Here is a 23,388-nt window from a genome sequence, read left to right as displayed (position 1 = left end):
TGCTCATTTGGTTAGACGAAAATGTGACAATATCTTATATTTTATTATAAAACTGGGGATCAGATTAGTTTTTGGTCCAAAACCTTCAATGAACAAAAATTCTCGTGTGAATGTTACCAACCAAACTGCAAATAATGATTGTGATATTTGTGATAAACTGATAATGATACGAAATTTGTTTGGATTCAAAGGCAAAAATAAGAGAGCATGGACTTGACCCAAAACAACATGGCCAAACAATGTTAAATTAAAAGGTTGTACTACTTTGGGCTAAAATTAATAAGCCCAAATTAGCCCATGTAACCACCACTCATTGAAACAGTCCGAGTTCAAGAGAAACAAAAAGAGAGTGCCTAACCGAACGAAACTAAATCGCATCCCTTAAATGTATAGCAATCTAACGGTCACAACCATCGATCCGGGCACTGTCATATCATTGGTCAGGGATACTTATCTTCTCCACTATATCAATACTCATGGCGGGTTTCGCTGTAAGCCTGTAACCAACTCATTATTGTTATCGTCTCAATTACACTTCGTTCATATACTTTTCTTTGCCTTTCTAGAGAGTTCATCAGAGATGGCTGGTCGAGGAAAACAACTCGGATCTGGCGCGGCGAAGAAGGCTACATCTCGCAGTAGCAAGGCGGGGCTCCAATTCCCCGTTGGTCGTATCGCCCGATTCCTCAAGGCCGGAAAGTACGCCGAGCGTGTTGGAGCAGGAGCTCCGGTTTACCTCGCCGCCGTTCTTGAATACCTCGCCGCCGAGGTAAATCACAGCCTCTTTTAATCGATATTGATCACCGATTTAGATTTGCTTCCTTGTTTTCGAATTTGATGATCTAGCGCATCTAGGTTTCTGGGTTTTCGATTTCATGTAGGAAAGGTTTAATCTTGAGTGTGATTGAGGTTTGTTTAACGGATCTGTAAACATGGGTTTGTTAATTTGGTGTGTGATTGATTTGTATAGGTGCTTGAGCTTGCTGGGAACGCGGCAAGAGATAACAAGAAGACTCGGATTGTGCCTCGACACATTCAGCTTGCTGTGAGGAACGACGAGGAGCTAAGCAAGTTACTTGGAGATGTGACGATTGCTAATGGAGGAGTGATGCCTAACATCCACAATCTCCTTCTCCCTAACAAGAAGGCTGGTTCCTCTAAGCCTACCGATGAAGATTAGGAGATCCAATGTCACAAAGTCTGATAACGATGGATAATGGTTTGAGGGCAGAGGGAACAAGTAGTAGAGGACGGTTACGCAACAGCTGTGTGGATGTAGTAGTAGTTGCAAATGATATTTTGTTCCTTTGTGTGAATATATGAAGAACCTTTCTTCTCTTTGATTCAGACTCTACATGCTTTAGGGGTTCGTACTGTAATAATACTCCACTTTGTTGACTTATTGCAGTGTCTTGATGTTTATCCTTTCAAGCACTGAACTTATTGTTGATATAGTTTTGCGCGCACACACTTTCAAGACTCGAACAAAGGAAAGACACACCCACATAAACAAGATAGTCTTTGCACATCCACAATTGAAATATTCGAACACATTGAGAAAATACAGTAGCTCTTGGGGTGATGGACCTAGCTAGATTCTTCATCAACTGTCCCACAAGTAGTGCTCCCCAAATATGGGTGCCATTTCTTCACCTAGTAATCTTAATGGCTTGAAACAAGGATCAAGAGTTTTTAAAGTAGAAGAAGGATCATCCCATCTCAAATGTTTCCACCAACTCACAGCTCCTTTTATTTCCTTGATTCTTCCACAAGTTTTGGAGCTTATGGGTAAAGTATATAGCCGACCACAGTTCATGACTTTCACCTGTTCGAGACACTCCCAAGTCTCTTTTTCGTAGCAAACACTCTCCAGCTCTGGAAGATTTCTCAGTTTCATGACACGTAACTTTGGTAGGAGAGGTTCTTGTGGACCATCAATAGTTTGGCGTAGATGATGCAAGGAGTCACAGTCGCTAATTTCCATCTCCTCCAGGTTTGGCATAGTGAACATGTCTATCTCAACGAGTGTTTTAAGGTTATTGCACTTGCTGACCAGAAGTAGTTTAAGAGCTACCAATCTCAACCCTAGCTGTGCTTGTAACTCCGAAAGGGATACAAAGTTAACTTCGTGCAGACGAAGTTCCTCCAGAAATGGAAGTGTGTCTGGACTTTTGGTGGTTGCCTTCTCAATCCCACCACCACTAGAGTTGATACTAGTTTTCACAATCGTTAGAGATTTCAGATTCACGAATGTCTTGCTGCCAGTGACCAATTTCTTCATCATTCCTTGGAGCCCTTGACAACTGTTCAGTATTACAGAGGTTGTACAAGCCAAGAGCCACTCCATGGATACTTGTGATAAGTTGAGACTACTTATTGCTAGTGTCCTCTCATCGTGTATCATAGGCAAAACGTAGCTAAAGCCCACATTAATTTGAAATTTCTTTAGTCTTTTGATCCAAGGGTTGCTCTTCTTCAGAAAAGACGGCGAACAAATAAGACTTATAGACAGCACCTGTAGACAGTCAAGGTATGCAATCTCTTCAAGTGTTGCTTGGCCTTCTTGTTCTTCTCCTTTTACACTCCAATGGTAGTTACTTAATTTCATGTTTAGTGTCTCCAAACTTGATAACCGCGAAACAATTCCAGCTGGAATAGTTTTGAGGTGAACTGTTCCTGAAAGATCAAGGTGTTTAAAGCTCTCCAGCTTTTCTAGCCCTTTTGGGAATTCTTTGATACGGGAGCCATGTAGATCCAGTAGCTCAAGTTTAGCAAGAGTTTCTAGAGAAGGTAGTTCGGTAAGGTTAGTACATCCTCTTAAGAAAAGAGAATGAAGTTTGGAAAGCTGCAAACAGGAATGGGGCAGGGAGTTCACGCATGTCCCACTTAGATTCAAAATCCTAAGAGCTGGGAATGCTTGCAAGAACCCATCTGATGCTTCTTGTAGAAGATAGTTCTCCTGTAGCAGTAAGGTTGAGGCCTCCATGCAGTACTTCTCTGAGAGACCAGGAAGCCTTTCGAGATTATTGTGCATCAAAGAAACCCTTCGAAGCGAAGGAGCAAATTTGTCTTGCCTAATCTCTTGCAAACCTTTACCAGACAGGACTAGCGAGTGGCAATCATCTTGTGAGGAAGACATAGTCCATATCGCAAAATCTCGGACAACATCATGCATTTTAACTGTCTCACTGCGCCAACCATCCTCTAATAGACAGTAGTCTTTTAAGCTCTCTACAATTGTGATTCCTTCGTTCATGGATTCCTCATGGGAATCTTGTTCATCCATGAATCCTTCAGCGATCCAGTACATCACAAGCTCCTTAACGTCAATGGAGTAGTCTTCAGGAAACAAAGCACACATAAGAAAACAAGATTTTAGCTTTTCTTCCAAGAAGTCGTAGCTCAATTTCAAAGGCAGGAAGACCTTCTCTTCAATGCTTCTGAAACAAGGTACAGATCTACTTAACTGCTCCAAGGCGTGTTCCCACAACTTGACATCTGTCTTTCCCCTCATAGCTGTCCCCACTGTGATGATAGCCAAGGGCAACCCGCCACATTCACGTGAAACGGCTTTTGCTGAGCGCTCAATACGTTCTGATCTCGCAACCTCTCCTGCATTCTGGCAAAACAGTTCCCAAGCTTCTTCTTCGCACAAGCAATCAACCCTAATATCAAGATTTGTCCTCATGCTACGACAGACGTCAAGAGACCTGGAAGTGAGAATGATTTTTGAACCCTTCTTCTCTTCTGGAATGCCCAGAAGATCTAAATCAATATCTTTCCACACGTCATCAAGAATAAGAAGGAAGTTGGTCTGTTTCTCAAGCCTCGCATAGATCCTTCTTGCCAGCCTCTCTACAGTTTCTTCCAACCTGGTGTCGATATCCAGTCTCTCAGCAATCTGCTTTTGGACCGTTCTTGGATCAAAGTCTTTGGATGCTGTAGCAAAGATCACCAAGCCAAATGGTTGAGTTGCAGTCTCTTCATGAAGCTTATTGTTCAACGTCCTCACCAATGTCGTTTTCCCTACTCCACCCATACCCCAAATACCAATCTTCTGAACCTCACTGCTCCTCAAACCATCTATAATTTTACCCAACATATTTGAAGCCGTTGTTTGATGAAGTACTGAAACTCCTGGAACATGTTCAACTCTTTCATGTGCAGTAGCCACAGCTATCATGTCTAAAAGATCTAAACCTTCCTTTTCGAGCATTTTAGCTTCGTTGAGAATCGTAACGAGTTTTCTGCTTAGCCTGGATTTCAAGGACTTACCACACGAAACCCGTTCCTCAAGTTTCGACCTTGCTTTAGTGATAACCTCATCAGACTTTCTTTGCCACCCCATTAGCTTGAGACTAAAGGATTTATCTTTGTGGTCTTCACTTATGTTGCCCCTAAGCTTAACTAATCTCTCCATCACTTTCTTAAGAGCTTGGACGTTAGATTTGAACCTCATGGCATTACCGACCCGGGAGGACATTGCGGCACACATGGAAGGCAAAATCTTCCCTAAGAACGGGGACAAACACTCCATAGAAGAGAGATTTAGTTGCAGATGTTCCAAAGAGAACCAGCTAAACCCCGGGAAAAGCTAAAAGTTCTGCATTAGAAAAATAGCATTCCAATGATTACAAGTCTCACAAACAATATCAATGTTTAATAAGTATGGTAATGATAGTGTTCCAAAGGGAATTAAGATCTACTATATTTAATCATTTGGGCAAAAAGTACACTAATTTTCAAGACATGAGCCTGTCTTGGGAGACCTCATCCTTCTTCAAGCTCCTCCGTTAATGGAAGGACAATGGCGACCACTCTGCAGCTCCTCCGTTCACTTCTTCTGTTTCTCTAGTAACAAATATCGATTCTTGCTTTGCAAAAACCACCTAACTTTTTCTCTTATCTTGTTTGGGATTAGGGATTTCCCAATCACCCACGGCCGCTCCGTCGTGAAGCTCTTCCTTCTCGCAGGGAATGCAATTCGACATTGGCGGGATAACGTCTCGTACATATTAAGGGACATGATTGTCTCCTTCTTTACTAGCATGCTAGGATCGAAGAATAGGGACCCCATGCTCTCTCTCTCTCTCTCTTTGGTGGGCCTTCTATCTTCAGCAGAAAATGAATTGACTTTATGTAATCAGATGGGTTTTCCGCGGACCTTTTTGGATGCTTGGGAAATAGTTGGTGAGGATGCGGTGAATGCAGTCAATGAATTTTTAAGAGATAATTAGCCTTTACGCCCATAGGCTAGTTGTTAATTATGGCTCTACACATCATTTTTTATTATCAACTTAAACTTATGCAGACTCATACTAGTTTTTTTTTATCATCAACTTATATAGATTCATACTGATTTTATGAACCAGACGAGAGATCTTGATCTATGTAAACAACGAAAAACGATTAATTCCTGACACTGCGTGCTAGACTATCCGCCTTTGAATTTTGCGTCTTTGGTACTAGATGATCTCTGATCAGAGGAAACATTCTAACATAAAATACTCAAAAAACTTTTTAATAAAATCTATATAAAAGACATTCATGATCCCGTAAACCCTCCTAATCTTCCTGCGTTTATCAATAACACCCACAATGTTGGAAGTAACAGATATAACTATCAGCTCTAAAAGACACGAATACCAACAAACCAAAACACTATTTTTATTTTTATTCCATAACCTCGAAAGGGAGCATTGCATATATCCAACAAAACAAAGAAAGAATTGGGTCTAAAAAGACCTTACTACCAAGGAAAATACAAATGCTCATAGAGCTTATTGAAACAAAGAAAAACCAAAAACCAGAAGCCATAACCCGCTTACTTAATCTCTCTGCTAGATTGACTTGATCGATAAAAAGATTAAGATTTCTGTTAACCAGTTTTCAGGTGTGACATACCCTTGTCATCCATTTGCTTGAAGTTATCTCCATGTCGAGCGCCTGTCTTGGCTGCAGCTCGCTAGTTTGGTGAAATAAGTTCGCTCACTATCCTCATCTTGGTACTTTCTGTTGTGTTTGTCGTAAGTTGAACAACTTCTTACGAGCACCTTGTTTCTTCACCATCTCCCCTGCAACATGCCCCTTCTCTTCTGCATCAGTACTCTGTTCCTCCCCTTCCCCATCTCAGCCTCCTCTTCCCATATTGTGGTTTCTTCCTCAGCTTCCTCCTCAGAGGCTCTCTGCAACTCATCTTCTGCATCCATGTCGATCCCATTTGCGAGGAAAATAACCTTAATCTCATCCCACTCCATCACATCTTCCACTGGTGAATCCTTCTGTTCTTCTAGTAGTCCTTGTACCCTTTGAAAACCAATCTCCTCATCTATAGGGTCCGAGATAACCTCAGTTCCATTCGCCTGAGTTTTTAAAAGTTCTTCTTGAAACTCATCTGACGGTAGTGTCTGATCTATAACACGCTCCTCATCATTCTTTATCTCCGCCTCCTCCCTAGCTTCCTGACAAGTTCCAATCTATACAGGTGGGTCGCTAGACTGTTCTGTAGACCTAGTACGCTCTACCATACCACCATCTCTTGTTTCCTCCCTCAAGTTAAGCCTGGAACGAGAACATTCACTGTTTCCACGGTAATTTCCACGATTTTTGAAGGATCTATTGTTCCCTATCTCAGCCACCTTCACCCATTTTGACTCTGGCTCCTCAAACATCTTACCTTTACCCTTTCCATAATAGTCCCGACTGTCACTTTCCTTATTTTGCTGACTCTTATTACCATTGATGACAACACCTTTATAACTTCGAGCACGATCATCATGCTTCCCGCCATCATACTTCCACCATTGCCATCTATAGTCTCCTGCTTCCTCTCAGGGCTCTTCGTTGCGCTCATCTTGCCTAGTGGGCACTTTTCCTCTTTGCGACAAAGACTAGAGCATATTTGGCTGCCAAAGAGCTTCCCGTACCTCAATGATACCAGAGCTTCCTCACCATTATAAAATTCTCAACCCGTGAAGTCCACTGTTGTTTCGAAACATAGTTCTTTGAAGCCATCCACCACCACATGCATTCTACAATGATCCAAATCCACTGTAACCGTCCTTCCAATGGCATCACCAATACTTTCAAACGCTGGAGCCGTCCTGAATTCCAGAGATACGCCTAACACTCGGATCCAAAACGTTATGTCCGATGAATAAAACTGAGCCTGGTTCGGTCGCCAACGTGCCAAAGAAAGCATCCAGTAATTGAACTGGAACGGCTGCAACTTCATGACCGCTTCAATGTCTTCCTCCTTCTCGAAATCAAACTGAAACTTTCCAAGTACCAAGTCTATACCAAAAACCCTATCCTCCATTTTCCAAATCTTTTGAAACATCACAATCAGAGCCTTCATGTCTTTCTCCTCCGGATTCATGCCTCTCCCAATCAGAGTTTTGGAATAACTCTTGATAAGGGCTGAATTGTCAAAATGAGGAACCGAAATCTTCAACCTTTTACGAGTGCTCTCCCCGTTCTTCATATCACCAGTGTTACCAATGAACTGGCTCTACGTCACTGAAAACAAAGTAAGAACACAACATTGATCCTTGTCGAAAATTAGTAGAGAAAGAACCGAGAGTGTGATATAACATAAATATAAGATCAAAGCTCCTTTTGTATTGATCCCAGAGGACAATTCCTCCCCACCAGAGATTTTCCCCATAATTACCATATCCTCCAAAATTGATATTTTCGATCTTAATCCCACAATAAAATCTCCTATCTAAACTCTCTGATAGCTCTTTACCAATCCCATACCAGATTCGTATTTTCCAAATTCCAGTGATACAAAATCGAAGAATGATTCTTTCGATCTCATTGCCAAACAATTAAATAGACATTTTAAAGATACAAAGAATAATACCTCTGTGATTCTTCAATTTCGTCTTGATGACGATCGAAATCGATATCCAGTCGCCTATTACCATTAAAATCCTTGATCTCCTAGTTTCCTCAATTCCTTTTACTGAATCTCTCTATCAGGATTTCGACAGAGAACTCCATATCATATCTCCATTATCCTCACCTTGATAATAATCTGCTCCACTTCAATCCACCTCGAAAATTCCCAGATCCCATCGTCTAGAAGCCATTGAAACCCTGAATCGCCTTTTGCATCGCCTTCGCCGTCATAGAGAAAAAAACGTGATGTAGTCGTTATGGGGAGCTAGTTGATATAATTTTCTAATGACGATTTTAATCCTACATCTCTTCTCCCGTTTCTATGTGTAGTGGTGTCAGTTGGCTATGCGTCTGTCTGATAAACTAGCAACTCAGCTTGATTAGAATTGTTTCAGTGTTTACAGCCTACTAGCTATCTCTCTCTCTCTTCTTATCCTAGGTTCTAGCTTTCTCCGCTTGTATGGTTATGGTTGTATTTTATCTTCTTATATCTTTTTTATTCATTTTCTAGTTTTTCTATTTTTTCTTCTTCTCTCTTCTCTCTTCTCTCTTCTCTCTTCTCTTTCATTCTCTAATGATTTATGAGAGGAAAATTCTATAGAGGAAAGTGAACCGGCTAATTGTTCCGGCAATAAAAAGAAATCTCATGACTACCAGGTAAAAACTAATCAATTTTTTTTTTTAAATTGTTTTTAATTTGTTTGGTTGCTTGCTTTGACTAGATTCATGCAAGATTCATTTTCTTTCTTTTGGGTTTCTAGTTGTTTTCGTTTGACATGAGTGTTAATTGACTCTGAAAATTCCAAAATATGTTTGTGAGTTAGTAGTCTTGATTTGAAGTATTAAACTAAAGAATTTTTATTTTATTTTGATGTTATGGTTTTCATGAAGGATAAATTAGGAGTTAACAGTTTCAAATATATTTAGTCGTCACATTTTACTTTTTCCTATTAGCAACTATTTATTAGGTGTAGTTGACTGATACATGTTTGTAGCTTCAACAAAGTAGTTGAATTTAGAGAATATTACATCCAAAGTCAGTTTTAAGTTTTTATTAACATAAAAAGACAGTTGTTGCTACTAGGGTAGTTTTGTTTAACCAAACTCATCTTCTTGTTACAAACTAACTAAATTAGTCTAGATTTGAGTGTCCATTGCTTTAACTAAATATAATATATGTTTTTACTTTATTTAACATAAACCAGATCCCACATATCTTTGATCTTCGCCTTCTTCCATCTTAAGTTTTCAACCATTTTTTGTAAAATAAAATCTGTTTCTTCAAATTATTTTTTTCAAAAAAAAATTAGTCAATTATTATTTCTATTATTATATCTATCTTTTGAGATATGTCAAGTTATATTTCTGATGGTAGCACTCAGCCGTGGCGATTTGGAACAAAATGTTCAACAAATCAGAAAAAAAAGCAGTTATGTTTGAACTTTTGAATGTAAAACCATAAATTAGAATTGAAATCTATTAGATCTGGACAAAATACATTAAAACAAGTGAAGAATGTAAAAAAATGTGAAAATTGGTGAGAGAGGCGGAAATTAGGGTTTATGGTCGACAGTGACCAAGAAAGAAGACGAGGGCATTTTCGTAAATTTCCATTATTAATGAAAAAATTAAAATAAAAATTTCGTGTGTACATTACTTTTAAATTGTACATGTGTACACCTAATTTTGTATTATACATCCAAGTGATTGGGTACACATTTTGACTTTTTGTAGGTTTTCTATCAAAATAACTAAGCATCTGCGACTTCATAAACTCACGATAATATTAACACAATGTACATGTGATTTTTATTCCTTCTTCCCATGTACATGCATTGGATTACAACGTTTTAAATGGTATGTAAGGAAGAAAAGTTGAATGCTCTTTTGTACATGTCGATATGTAAAGCGATGTACACATATATAGCATTAAAACATTGTTCATTTGGAAATTTGAACAAAATGAGAATACATGCTTCTACGATACATTGCCTTAGTAATATACAACATACACATGTAAACATTGTACACATATAGGTTATTTTTGTGTACATTGTTTGACGAGTACACGTGTACTTCTAAAATGATCCAATATATTTGAAGAGGTTGTACACATATAGGTGGATTGGTGGTTGCTTACTAAAACAATACCAAAATACATAATAAATAGCTCAAGTCAAACTAAAAATGGTGTACATGACAATAGCACACATGATTTTGTGTTTTATTCATATCTAATGTACACATGTATGCAAGTTGTCTTTGTAATATACAATATACACATTGCCTTAGTAATATACAGTGTACACATTTTGTCTTTGTACACATGTTATCATGTACACATGTACATATATTACATGTTGTATATTTATTGAGTGGCATTTTCGTAAATATATCTTCGTATTCCCCAGATTTTTTAGGGTTTCCTGCAACAAACATTGCGGCCGCCATTAATTTCTTTCATGTATTTTTTATTTTTTTTCATTAATGTGTAGATTATACTTCAAGATTGTTTATGTATCACTTCTAAAATGGTTTCTAACTCTAGATTTTGAATTTTTTTTGTGAGATTTGGCCATTGCTACTCAAGTTTCATCGTGCAACTGTTGGAGTGTAATGGAGATTAAAAAAAATAAACAAAATCTGGTTTGATCTAACTAGAAAGCCCAACTAGTTGTGAGAAAAGAAACCAGACACAAAAAGGAAACGAAACAAGTCACATCTCACAAATTCCAAATTAGCAGAAACTGTCCCAGTAGCTGAAACTGACTTATTTTGTAATAAAATCTTGGAAACTGCCCTGCAGTGTAAAATACTCTTGAATTTAAGTGATGAATGTATGGTTTGATGATACGAATGACGTACCATGTGCCGATAAATGGTTTGTTATCTGCCAGAAAATGTTGTCATTATCTGATACATACTAAGTTAGCTATTATGAAACATGTGTTCCTCTAACTATTCAGATGTAATGAAACATTTGTTGTTAGTTGAAATATGGTTAGTTAGCTACTATGAAATTGATTGTCGTTAACTCTTAAATGTTTGGTTATACGTGTCTTTAAGAAGTTAATGTTTATGAATGGTCTTACAACAAGTAATTTGACCGGAGTGGGGATTAAAGAAAATAAACAAAAGAATAAGAAGCCAAAGAAAGAAAGAGACAACGATGCTGACCCAAAATGTTGAAGTATTTGATGTACTCGAAACTAACCAATTGGACAACCTTGTGCGCTGTTCTAGAATCTATATACTCTTGAATGTAGATGGCAACGTTTTTCTTTATGAACTTTAAATTATTTATTAACATGTATGATTGAATATTAGCAGTTAACTAATGTATATCAGTTTAGGCCAACTCGCAACAACTCTGTATACAACCTTGTAAAAACATGTAGTTAAAACAGTAATATACATTGATACAACTATTGGCCATTTTTGTTAGTGTTTTTCATTTAGTAATAAACATTATATCAACTAATGAAACAAGTATCATCAGATAAGAAATGATGTATCGTTTAACAAATCATTTATCAAATAATATAGCAGCTAATAAACTATATGTCAAACTATTTATCGGCTAACAATAATTTTTTTTTTTTGGAAAATGACAAATATAAATGTTTTACAGAATTATGTTTATCATCTCTATCTATCTTTGTTGACAAAAAAAAAATCTCTATCTATCTTTAGATAAACTGTACATGTATTATATACTAATTTTGAGTAAAATGGCTTCTATGGTTCAATAGGCAAATGCTCCCTAATTTCCATCAGCAAACCCACTAAAAAAAATATGTATGGTGGAGAATTGTCTAGTGTCAGACTATGGTTCAATAAGAACCTATATGATCACAGAAAAATATGAAGCCACCTACGTCATTGTACTCTCTCTCTCTCTCTGCCTAAGCTTTCAACTCACAAAAGACAAAATGGTCAAACGAGAACCAAAATGGCAAGAAATTTTGCTTTTATATCAAACCATATATATTCTCCTGATTTGAGCAGCATTTAGGGGTATTCCGCTAATTTTTTCTCAATTTTAATCGAGAGGAAGTTATTGAGGAAGTTTTGTGCCAACACATTTAAAACAGTTTTATTGGCAGATACTCATTTTTCAGAAACTTTTTATTTAATATTATTACTTTTAATATAGTCTTAATTATAAATACAAATTAAAAATAAACCATTTAAGAGGCTCCATCTGGCATACAAGTATTTTATAGGGTTCTAAAAGAGTTCAAAAGAGGGATTGTCTAAACTTTTTTGTTACTATTCATAACTTTTATTATTATTTAGCACTTACAATTCTCTTTCATTTTAGCGTTGGAGAAACTCTTATCTATATTATTAAAAGAATAATACAAAATAAAAAGTCTCCATAACTTATTTACAAAAGAATACCATTAAAATATTTATTGAACTTATATATAAATATGTTTTGTTAATTTTACAGTTTAATTAATGCCACTTAAATAATTAATAACCTACCTTTTAGGATTATTTGTCTTTTTCTATTTAATTAATGTATTTTCCTAAATCTAATTTTAACAAAAATAATCATGACAACAATTACTTAAGAAAATCAATGTGTCATTGCTATCATACGAATATTACGTATTCCTCAATTTTAAATATTCAGTATACTATCATTGATGTACATAACTCTAACATAGAGCTTCTTTTGATATAACCACACCAATTTATCCCCTTAAGGCATGCCCATCAAGGGTTTTAAAGCGGTTTATGGGCTCGGTTTCATAGGGTCATTTACCATTTTTATTTAAATAAATGGAGTAAAATTGGTGAACCGGTTCGCCAGAGTGAACCCGTATGATACGGGTTCAAGTGACGTGGCAAGAGATGATTGGAAGCGCGTTTTTGTGTTGACGAAGTCGAGACACGGGGTCTGTGCAAACCAAATTCATTTGTTCTCTTTCCTAGGGTTTGTTTCTCTCAAAGGCGATTGCGCGAGCGACGGTGACGCCATTCCATTTCTCCATTTCCTCGACGTATTTCTCCATCTAATCAACCATTTCCTCCACGAGCTAAGGTGAGCATCCATTAGGGTTCGTTTCATCGGGGGATTTTGGGATCGAAACCGAATTAGGGTTCGTTTCACTGGGGTTTGAAAATCGATTTGGGGGTTTCTAGCTAGAGTTGTAAATCGAGTAGTGGGGTTTCGAATTTCGTTTGTAAAGCGTGATGAGGGTTTGATTAAGGGTTCGTTTGATTGGGGGTTTGAGATCGAAAGCTAATTAGGGATCGTTTCACTGGGGTTTGAAAATCGATTTGGGGGTTTCTAGCTAGAGATGTAAATTGAGTAGTGAGGTTTCGATTTATGTTTGTAAAGTGTGATGAGGGTTTGATTTAGGGTTCGTTTCAGCTTTTTGTTTCGTCAACAATGTTCTAACCTATTTGTTTATCTGTTTTAGATGGATCCCGCAGCTGAGAGAAGAGACAGAAAGAGCCAAAAGGACTACATCAACATGCTAGGATACGTTGCCGATTCGGAATATGGGATTCCGACAAGGTGTCCGTGTGGTGGGAGAATAATAGACGAGGTCCGGAAGAAGGAGGAGTACGACACTCTTCCTGGCAAGCGGTTCTTCACTTGCACAAACTACGAGGTAAAGTTTGTCTTCAATTGGCTAATTTGTAATAATTAATCTGCAAAAACCGATTCTAACTTGTGTTTTTTTGGTGTTCACAAGGCTGATGTGTTCCATTATCGTCAGGCATGGGTGGTTGGGGTCCAGGAGGAGATCCAACGGCTGTCTAAGCGGGTGGAGGAAGCTGAGCAGGTGATCAACGGGGTGCCTGAGCTCAATTATCAGATTGACAGACTGGAGGTTAGTGAACTATACTTTTCCCTTTTAAGTATTTTCTCCGCAATTATTTTATTTCTCACGCTATAGTTTCTGTTAACATGCGCAGTCACAGGTTAAAATCCTGACGGTTCATGTTGATAACCTCCATGTTCAGGTCACTGACATGGAGAAGTTGGAATGTCTGAGTAAGCGGTTACAGGAGGCTGAGGAGATGGTAAAGGTGGTGCCGGATCTCAATAAAAAGATTGCTTCACTGGAGGTAAGTGAATCAAAATTAGGTAGTTTAATACTTGTAAAGCTACTCACTAACACTCTCTTATTGGCGTTTGAATGTGCAGGGACAGGTTGAATTCCTCACTGGCCAGGTTGATAACCTCACATCCGATGTGGAAACCCTGGAGAAGCTGTGTTTCCATTGAAACCCAAAGGTACACTAATGCTCACTTCATGTTTTTGAAAGTCAATACTATACTTAAGTGAACTAGAACTAGTTTGGTAAAGTACTGTGAACTAGAACTAGAACTAGAACATAATTGGCTCGGTTTAATTAGAATTATAACTAGACCTATAACTATAACTAGAACTAGTACTAGAACTAGAACTAGAACTAGAACTAGAACTTAATTCCTTTAATTCTGTGTTGGTGTTGGTTGGTCGCTGTGATGAATGGTCGAACTCATTAACTTATCTTCCTTTCAATAAACTGATTTGATGTGTAATGAATGCTCTGTGTGAATGTTGTTGTGTAATTAACTATGTGATTAAAAACTAGTTTAAAAAGATAGGAAAACCCACACAAACATAAAAACACCAACAAACAAAAACCAAAATGGATCCTTTTCCCCACAACTCCCACGGGTTTGTAAACCTATTATCTCCACAGAGCAGTCAAACAATTGACTTAGCGTCTGCTGAGATGCCTAGGTTTAGTAGCCAGCAGTCTGATGTTCCTAAACCAGTGGAAAGGAAAAGGTGGACAGCACAAGAAGATATTGTGCTCATCAGTGCTTGGTTTAACACGAGCAAGGATCCAATAGTTAGTAATCAGCAGAAGGCGGGGTCGTTTTGGAAGAGGATAGAGGAGTATTTCAACGCAAGCGCTAAGTTAAGTGGCTTTGCTGAGAGAGAGTGGGGCCAGTGTAAGCAGAGGTGGGGACGGGTGAATGAGCAGGTGTGTAAGTTCGTGGGAAGCTACGAGGCGGCTTTGAGGGAGCAAGCTAGTGGCCAGAATGAAAATGATGTCATGAAGGCAGCCCATGAGATTTTCTTCAATGACTACCAGGGCAAGTTCATGCTTGAACATGCGTGGAGAGAACTTAGGTTCGATCAAAAATGGAGATCAAACTTTCTGTCCAGAGATGGTGCAAAGGAGAAAAGGAAGGAACCAGTGGAGCTGCCTGATGAGGAAGAAGTTAGGCCTCCGGGTGTTAAGGCTAGCAAAGCAGCCAAACGCAAGAAGCACGAGAAAGAAGCAGCTTTTGATCAGATCCAGAGCATACTAACCATGAAAAATAACATTTCCAAACAGAAAATCCTTGATCGTCTACTAGCCAAAAATCAAGATACACTTTCTGAAGAACAAGTGTCTCTACAGAATAAACTCATATCTGAAATGGTTAACTCGTTTAATGGTTGATTTGGTCAGTCGTTTTTTTTTTATGAATGTGTGTTATGTTTTCTTGTGAACTTACGTGTTTAAGTTAATTGAATGTGTTCTGTTTGGTTTTGCAGGTCACGGGTTGCAGGAGGTGGATGCTTGTCATGGGTTGCAGGAGGTTAATGGTTGTTCTGTATGTCAGTCTGTTTAGGTCACGGGTTGCAGGGCTTTATGTAATCTTGTTCTTTTTCTTGATGTCAGTCTGTTTAGGACGCACGGGTAGTAGGACTTTAAGTATGTTTCATTCACGGGAAGTGTAGAATTTTGTATCTTTCTACACTTCTTTTCCATCAAGGCTGTACTCACGGGTGTATGTACCCGCTTAAGTTGAATCAAGGATATGTAAACTATGACTCTATATATAAACTAGGTCTTTATCTTCTCTTTGTGCAACTCTCATTTTTCTTTGGTTTTAAAATATCCACTTTGGGTTTCTACACTTCTTTCTACACTTCTTCTTCTCTATGTGCAACTTTCATTTTTCTTTGGTTTTAAAATATCGACTTTGAAACTAACCTCAAATATCACACTTCCACTTTCACATCTCTTTCTCACTTCAAGCTTCACCATAGGGAAAAATATATATATTGTTTGTGAGTTGCTTTAACGATGTCTTCCTCATCGAGTGATGAAGTAGATGAAGCTATAGAAGAAATGGTCGACCAAGTTGTTGATAATTACATCGATTCGGTGGTTAATGTTCAAGCCAAGAGACGAGCTTATATCGAAAGAGATCGGGAACGAGGACACAATCAACTATGGAACGACTATTTCATCGAAAATCCAACATACCAACCGGAAATGTTTAGGCGGCGTTTTCGAATGAACAAGCCGTTGTTCCTTCGCATTGTCGAAAGCCTAAGCTCTGAAGTTCCATACTTTCAGCAAAGAAGAAATGGGCACGGAAGGTACAGGCTATCTGCACTCCAAAAGTGTACGGCGGCTATACGTATGCTGGCATATGGTCAATCGGGAGATACGTATGACGAATATCTCCGACTTGGAGAAAGTACTGCACGTTTATGTTTGGAAAATTTCACTGATGGGATAATGGAATTGTTTGGAGAAGAGTATCTGAGAAGACCCACACCCGATGATCTTCAACGTTTACTCGATATTGGAGAGGTACGCGGTTTTCCAGGGATGATAGGCAGCATCGATTGTATGCATTGGGAGTGGAAAAACTGTCCTACGGCTTGGAGAGGACAATACACACGTGGTTCAGGAAAGCCGACAATTGTCTTAGAAGCTGTGGCATCTCAGGATCTGTGGATATGGCACGCATTTTTCGGCTTACCAGGTACTCTCAACGATATCAATGTTCTTGATCGCTCTCCTGTTTTCAGTGACATTTTAGAGGGTCGAGCACCTAAAGTTAATTTCAAGGTCAACAACCACACTTATCGTATGGCGTACTACCTTACTGACGGAATTTATCCGAATTGGGCAACATTTATCCAATCCATCTCGCTTCCTCAAGGTCCTAAAGCAGAGCTATTTGCTCACCGTCAAGAATCCACCAGAAAAGATGTTGAACGGGCTTTTGGAGTATTGCAATCAAGGTTTGCAATAGTTAAAAACCCTGCTCTACTTTGGGACAAGGTTAAGATAGGAAAGATTATGAGAACTTGTGTCATTTTGCACAATATGATAGTAGAGAACGAACGAAGCGGATACGCTCAAATTGATACATCTGAGTTTGAGTCAGGGGAGTCGAGCAGGAGTTCCCAGGTGCAAAGGACAACAAGTATGAATATCGGTAATATGCGTGGCATTCGCAATGAAGTTCGGGATTCACAGATACATGATCGTTTGAAAGCTGATTTAGTTGAAAATGTATGGCAAAAGTTTGGTAATGTCGATGAATAATATTTGTATGTTCTTGAATTTTCAATGTTTTCAATAAAATGTTTTCAAAAAAAAAAATGTGTGTTATGAATTATCATTGTATTGAATAAAATTGTTTTTAGAACTTTTTATAAATATATCTTATTAATGAATTCTCAATATGCAAACTTAAAAAAAAATATTATTTAATTTATAAGAACCTCTTCTTCGGGTTCACTAATGCGGATGCAAAATATATAGAGGTTTATAGAGGTTCATCACTATTCCGGGTCCCACCATTAAATTATTAAAAAAATCTTATGAACCCCATATGGGGGTTCACTAATGCAGATGGCCTAAAAGAGTTCAAAAGAGGGATTGTCTAAACTTTTTTGTTACTATTCATAACTTTTATTATTATTTAGCACTTACAATTCTCTTTCATTTTAGCGTTGGAGAAACTCTTATCTATATTATTAAAAGAATAATACAAAATAAAAAGTCTCCATAACTTATTTACAAAAGAATACCATTAAAATATTTATTGAACTTATATATAAATATGTTTTGTTAATTTTACAGTTTAATTAATGCCACTTAAATAATTAATAACCTACCTTTTAGGATTATTTGTCTTTTTCTATTTAATTAATGTATTTTCCTAAATCTAATTTTAACAAAAATAATCATGACAACAATTACTTAAGAAAATCAATGTGTCATTGCTATCATACGAATATTACGTATTCCTCAATTTTAAATATTCAGTATACTATCATTGATGTACATAACTCTAACATAGAGCTTCTTTTGATATAACCACACCAATTTATCTCCTTTTTAGTATGAAATCCAAACGAATTACACAAATTAATATATTCATACCTATGTATTAATTTAGTTATTTTGTACCCCAATCGTTTTTATAGTCTTTCTAAACAAATAAAATATAAAAATCCAAACCAGAATATCTATTTAAGTCTTTCCATACGGATAATCAATGAGGAATCATGGGTCAAAAATAAAATTACTCGATTTAAAATATAAAATTATAATGTCTGGAGATGTCAAATTATTTAATATGTATAGATTTTAAAATTAGATATTATTATATATACAAAATAAATATTTATTTATAAAAAATATAAATAACAAATCGCACTGGTGCATAGATCAAGATTTAGTTTTGATTCTTAAATTTAAAGGCTAACGTGAGAATCTTTAAGAATATAAATATTGGTTTAAAGCATTTTTCTTTACTAAATTGTAAATACTATTTCAAAAATGAAAGTTGAGATTTTACAATGTTATTAACAAATACTCCATCCGTTCCAAAAAATGCTTGTATTAAATTGTTTTTTAAAAAAGATACATTTTTTCTATAATTTCAATGCAGTTTTTATCAACTAGTAATGAAAAATTGTAGACTTCAAAAACACCAGTTGCATTTCTTAATATCTTATTGTTTTAGAAATATAAAATTACAAAAATATGCAGTTAATATATATTTATTGATATGTTTAAAATTTTAAAATATGTATTATTTTGAAATAGAGGGAGTATAAGATCGTTACATTTGATTTCAAAGCAAAAAAAGTAAAAGAAAGGGAAAAAAACTGATTTCAAAAGGGTGTTTGACAAATTGAACTGGACGTTGTCGTTAAATATTTTTAAGGTGATAGTATTAGAGGCAAAGTCTCCCACACTGGAAATTATAAATGACATTAACTAGTATATAAGATAGATACATTAATCCATTTATCTTTAATTAGTTTTATGTTGGAAATCCATCTAATTTAATATGGTATCAGACCCTGGTCCATACGGTCGAACTTGATCTACATCGATCCGCTCCGAAATTGGCCCATCGATCTTTATCCGAATATTACGAGATTGACCGAATTAAGCATCATTTCGAAGAGGCATATTAGAAACAAAGTCTCTTGTATCGGTAATTGGAAAACGACTGAGAAGATGAGACTAAACTTTGTTGATTCTTATAATATTATTCTTTTAAAATAAGAATCTATTAAACTAAAAATTCTAACAAGAAACTAAATCACTAAAAAAATTTAGAACATTTTTTAGAAAATTAAATTAGATGTTGTTAAAATTAATATCACGTAGTGAACCATCTGGAGGTGTAGTAGCGAGGTTTGATCTATCGGTATAGTTTAATAGTTATATGATCTATCAGTGTAGTTAGACTAGACCTTCAATGTTTTGTAGATTTTGAGTTTTTGGTTTTCTTTGATCAAAAAATCATTTAATCACCCGTTAAACTTTAGAATAATCGAAAGCCAAAAAGAAAACTGCATCCATTCATGACTAGTCTATTCCGACACACTGGTATAAAAAGCTTTATGAATGAATTGACTTAAACTCACTTCTCAGATTTGCAAAAGTCGATATATGGAAGTAACTGAGTGAATACTAATTTAAATACACGTTGTCAGAAAAGAACTTACATGAGCGAAACAGAGAACTTCTTGGCTTCTTGCATGAGGAGATCATCCTTCATAACTCCATCTCCATTATTGCTAAATGGAAAAGAATGAAACTTATCACTTGTATAAAGAAGTTCTATGGTATACATTACGCGACGGCGACTTCTATAAGCTTCCACAATACTCTTCAGATCGGGAAAGAAGAAACAAGAATCTCCACGTTGATGCATTTGTTTTTATTATAAGTAGGCCATCTACTCTGTAAAAAAACAGTGGAAAAGACAATAAAGGTCAATACTATGATTTGGACGATATTCTCGCTGCTGGTGCCTGGTGTTTAATGGAAGTTGTATTGGAGGTAATAGTTATGGGGTGCACAAATATCTACTTGAAATAATTTGGGGTGCAATTTTGTGAACCAAATATTATGTATTGATCCCAAATATGAATTTAATTTGTTAGTTCCAATGTATGTCTGGTCTTTCGTATTACTATATGACTAGGATAAGACCCGCGCCTTGCGCGGGATTAAGTTATTATTTTTATTATATTTTGGAGAATGAAACAATAGTTTGGCTTCATTTGGATTAATCCGGATATCGGGTTGATTTCGGTTCGGTTTGGTTTTTTTCGGTATTTGGTTAGTAAAATATAACTACTATTCTATATACATATTTACTTTGACTTTAGTCTTTCACATACTTTTGAAAGATTTCAACTGGACGACTAAATTGATCAGCCAATCTTGTTGCTTTAAATCATTAGTGTTTATATATATATATATTATTTAATTTGAATATTTATTAAATAAAAATTCATATGCGTTATATTTTATGATCATTTGTAACTTATTATAACAAAAAAATAATCTATTGATCACAAAATTTTCAGAGTGGGAATATTCAAATTTCTAATAATATATAGACGTTTTGAAAAATTCAAATATAACATATAAGAAAAAATATAAATGTTTTTATTATATATTTAATGTGATTTTTAATATCTTTCAATAATATAAAATTAAAAAAAGAACTAAGATACCAAAATTGTTATCAAATATTTATTATTCATAATAATTAATTTTCATATATACGTTAATCATATTAGGTAATTTCGTAGCTTCTAATTAAGGAAAGTGCAAAAAAACTTTTGGTAGATTATTTATCAATTCGATAGTTAGTTTAATAAAAAATATAATGTAAGTCAAGATGAACCAACCTATTTTTCTAAGAATAGTATATTTTATATAGTCATTTATTAAATGAGAATTTATAATCATACAGTTCTATGATCATTCATATCATTTTATAACTGAATATTTAAATCATCGATAACAAAATTTTCAATGTGAAATCTTTAATAAGTTTATAATTTATAAATGTTTTTGAAAATTCATTGAAAGTTTTAATATTAAAATATTTATGTAATCTTATGGTATATAGTATAATATATATATATATATATATATAAATATATATGTTTTATTATTAAATGATATTTTTTACTCATATGGTTTTAAAATAATGTGTATCTTCTTATAATATTAAATAAAAGTTCATATTAATACAATTTTATGATCATTTGTAACTTATTATGACAAAAAAATAATCTATTGATCACAAAATTTTCAGAATGGAGATTTTCAAATTTCTAATAATTTATAGACGTTTTGAAAAATTCAAAATATAACATATAAGAAAAATATAAATGTTTTTATTATATATTTAATGTGATTTTTAAATATATTTTAATAATATAAAATTAAAAAAAGAACTAAGATACAAAAATTGTTATCAAATATTTATTATTCATTATAATTAATTTTCACATATACGTTAATCATCTTAGGTAATTTCGTAGCTTTTATTTAAGGAAAGTGCAAAACATTTTTTGGTACGTTATTTATCAATTCGATAGTTAGTTTAATAAAAAGTGTAATATAAGTTAAGATGGACCAACTTATTTTTCTAGGAATAGTATATTTTGTATAGTTATTTATTAAATAAGAATTTATAATCATACGGTTCTATGATCGTTCATATCGTTTTATAACAAAATATTTAAATCATCGATAACAAAATTTTCAATCTGAAATTTTTAATAAGTTTATAATTTATAAATGTTCTTGAAAATTCATTGAAAGTTTTAATATTAAAATATTTATGTAATCTTATGGTATATAGTGTTTAATATATATATATATATATATATTTATTTTATTATTAAATAATATTTTTAACTCATATGGTTTTAAAATCATGTGTATCTTCTTATAATAAAAATGTTAAACCATTGATCATTAATTTTTAACATAATAATTTTAATAGTTTTAGTCATTTATTGTCGTTTTTAAAAATTCAAAATATAACATATACGAAAAAATCTAAATTTTATTTCTATAGCTAATTTGATTGTTTAATTTATTTTAATAATATAAAATTAAATAAAAAATGATGGAGGAGATATACATTGTTATCAAATCTTTATTATTAAACTCATTAATTGTCATATATATATTAGTCATTTATGGTAATTCCGTAGGTTTTATTTAAGGAAAGAAAATATCATATCATATCATTATATCATATAGTTTGACCAACTTATGTATCTAACAACATATAAAAATCGAATGTGGACCTACTTATTTTTCAATTGAATGTAATTGACTACCTAATTGAGTGCCACCTATGCATTGGGGTCTCTTTTAATTAATACAAAATTGAGGTTACATTTTTTCAAATGTTCCTCAATTAATATATAAGGGATATGTCAATAGGTAATTAATGATTATTCTAATTGTCGTTAATCATGAATTTATATACAAAATCAAATAATCTTGTGCATGCATCTTTTTGTAAGAGAACCAGCACATTTAAAATAGAATAAAATTCTCAAATTGATCTTTAAAATTACAAAAGATACAATTTTGAGTTAATGTAAAATTCATTCAAAAAATCAAAGAACATCTTTTTACAACATTTTTTGGTGCTCTGTCAAGAGACTGAAATTAAAATAAAAAAGAGCTTATTTGAAAGCTTAATACTCCTTACATCTATAGCTCTTCTACATTTTATAAAAAAAATTGAGATCTCACAATATGTGCTGATCCAAAATATTTCATCCTCAAATCGACGTATCACGATATGATTGCATAATATACATTCTGTAACAAGCTTATTCATGATATCAAAGCTCTCATCCTAAACTTAATACATGCATGTACAAGAGTCGAGATAAGTAAGTCATGGTGATATAAAAGCTCTTTTTATAGAATGGAGATTTGTTGAAAAAAAAACATATGATATAAAAAAGTACAATTTGGTTTGTACTTTTCCTAAGGTTTTGACGATTTATAATGTGTTTCTCTGACTAAGGATTCTTTGGTTTTAGTTTAAGAACTCGCGCAGGTATTGTTTTTTGCATTTTTATAAATTGATATTTATTTTTCATGTTTAGTGTTATATATTTTAGATGTATCACTATATAACTAATTGTATTAAAAAAATCTGAACTAAATCGAATAATATAGTTATTTTTGGTATAAATATTCCGAATCCGTTTCAGAAGCGAATCATATAAATTCAGAAGGACCCAACTCAAAACCAACACATAAATTTATAATATCCAAACGGGACCTAATTTCAAAAACCAAAAAAAATCTGATGCCTGAAAGAAGCAATCCGTATCTGAATAGGTATCCGAATTGTCCATGCCTAACTGA

General features: G+C 34.7%; 5 protein-coding genes across 10 annotated transcripts; 3 read left to right on the top strand and 2 right to left on the bottom strand.

The window, feature by feature from the left end:
- The first annotated feature begins 484 nt into the window (after positions 1-484).
- LOC103866954 (probable histone H2A.3) lies at positions 485-1,454 on the top strand. The gene is made up of 2 exons (XM_009144975.2): positions 485-769; positions 971-1,454. Exons 1-2 carry the CDS (start codon positions 581-583, stop codon positions 1,178-1,180), a joined length of 399 nt encoding a protein of 132 aa, XP_009143223.1. The 5' UTR covers positions 485-580; the 3' UTR covers positions 1,181-1,454.
- Positions 1,455-1,506: 52 nt separating this feature from the next.
- LOC103866941 (disease resistance protein At4g27190) lies at positions 1,507-20,059 on the bottom strand. Of its 5 annotated transcripts, none has more exons than XM_033287546.1 (3): positions 19,689-20,059; positions 7,868-10,331; positions 1,507-4,603 (listed from the first exon to the last, which is right to left on the bottom strand). In XM_033287546.1, exon 3 carries the CDS (start codon positions 4,535-4,537, stop codon positions 1,604-1,606), a length of 2,934 nt encoding a protein of 977 aa, XP_033143437.1. In that variant the 5' UTR covers positions 4,538-4,603; positions 7,868-10,331; positions 19,689-20,059; the 3' UTR covers positions 1,507-1,603. The 5 variants fall into 5 exon arrangements, with proteins under 5 accessions (XP_033143437.1, XP_033143484.1, XP_009143211.1 ...); XM_033287593.1 differs by having other exon boundaries at positions 7,868-8,124; XM_009144963.3 differs by lacking the exon at positions 7,868-10,331 and adding an exon at positions 4,735-5,133.
- On the bottom strand, positions 6,965-7,483 carry LOC103868589. The gene has a single exon (XM_009146679.1). It carries the CDS (start codon positions 7,481-7,483, stop codon positions 6,965-6,967), a length of 519 nt encoding a protein of 172 aa, XP_009144927.1.
- Positions 13,934-18,904, top strand: LOC117132747 (putative nuclease HARBI1). Of its 2 annotated transcripts, none has more exons than XM_033287657.1 (3): positions 13,934-13,995; positions 14,075-14,164; positions 15,468-18,904. In XM_033287657.1, the coding sequence occupies exon 3, from the start codon at positions 16,003-16,005 to the stop codon at positions 17,260-17,262; it is 1,260 nt and encodes a 419-aa protein (XP_033143548.1). In that variant the 5' UTR covers positions 13,934-13,995; positions 14,075-14,164; positions 15,468-16,002; the 3' UTR covers positions 17,263-18,904. The 2 variants fall into 2 exon arrangements, with proteins under 2 accessions (XP_033143548.1, XP_033143590.1); XM_033287699.1 differs by having other exon boundaries at positions 13,935-13,995; positions 14,081-14,164.
- Positions 14,566-15,544, top strand: LOC103868581 (glutathione S-transferase T3-like). Its single transcript, XM_009146673.2, has 2 exons — positions 14,566-15,367; positions 15,468-15,544. Exons 1-2 carry the CDS (start codon positions 14,566-14,568, stop codon positions 15,542-15,544), a joined length of 879 nt encoding a protein of 292 aa, XP_009144921.2.
- Positions 20,060-23,388: the final 3,329 nt, after the last annotated feature.

This window comes from Brassica rapa, chromosome A01 (assembly GCF_000309985.2).
Source record: "Brassica rapa cultivar Chiifu-401-42 chromosome A01, CAAS_Brap_v3.01, whole genome shotgun sequence".
Classification (NCBI taxonomy): Eukaryota; Viridiplantae; Streptophyta; class Magnoliopsida; order Brassicales; family Brassicaceae; genus Brassica; species Brassica rapa.
Note: the sequence above shows the minus strand (reverse complement) of the source record. Positions and strands in the feature narration are given on the sequence as shown.

What these genes read in the sequence shown, in the direction of transcription:
- LOC103866954 (XM_009144975.2), top strand. Translation starts at nt 581, where the DNA reads ATGGCTGGTCGAGGAAAACAACTCGGATCTGGCGCGGCGAAGAAGGCT. An exon ending in TTGAATACCTCGCCGCCGAG is followed by an intron (nt 770 to 970) that starts GTAAATCACAGC and finishes TGATTTGTATAG; the next exon opens with GTGCTTGAGCTTGCTGGGAA.
- LOC103866941 (XM_033287546.1), bottom strand. Translation starts at nt 4,537, where the DNA reads ATGGAGTGTTTGTCCCCGTTCTTAGGGAAGATTTTGCCTTCCATGTGT.
- LOC103868589 (XM_009146679.1), bottom strand. Translation starts at nt 7,483, where the DNA reads ATGAAGAACGGGGAGAGCACTCGTAAAAGGTTGAAGATTTCGGTTCCT.
- LOC103868581 (XM_009146673.2), top strand. Translation starts at nt 14,566, where the DNA reads ATGGATCCTTTTCCCCACAACTCCCACGGGTTTGTAAACCTATTATCT. An exon ending in AATGGTTAACTCGTTTAATG is followed by an intron (nt 15,368 to 15,467) that starts GTTGATTTGGTC and finishes TTGGTTTTGCAG; the next exon opens with GTCACGGGTTGCAGGAGGTG.
- LOC117132747 (XM_033287657.1), top strand. Translation starts at nt 16,003, where the DNA reads ATGTCTTCCTCATCGAGTGATGAAGTAGATGAAGCTATAGAAGAAATG.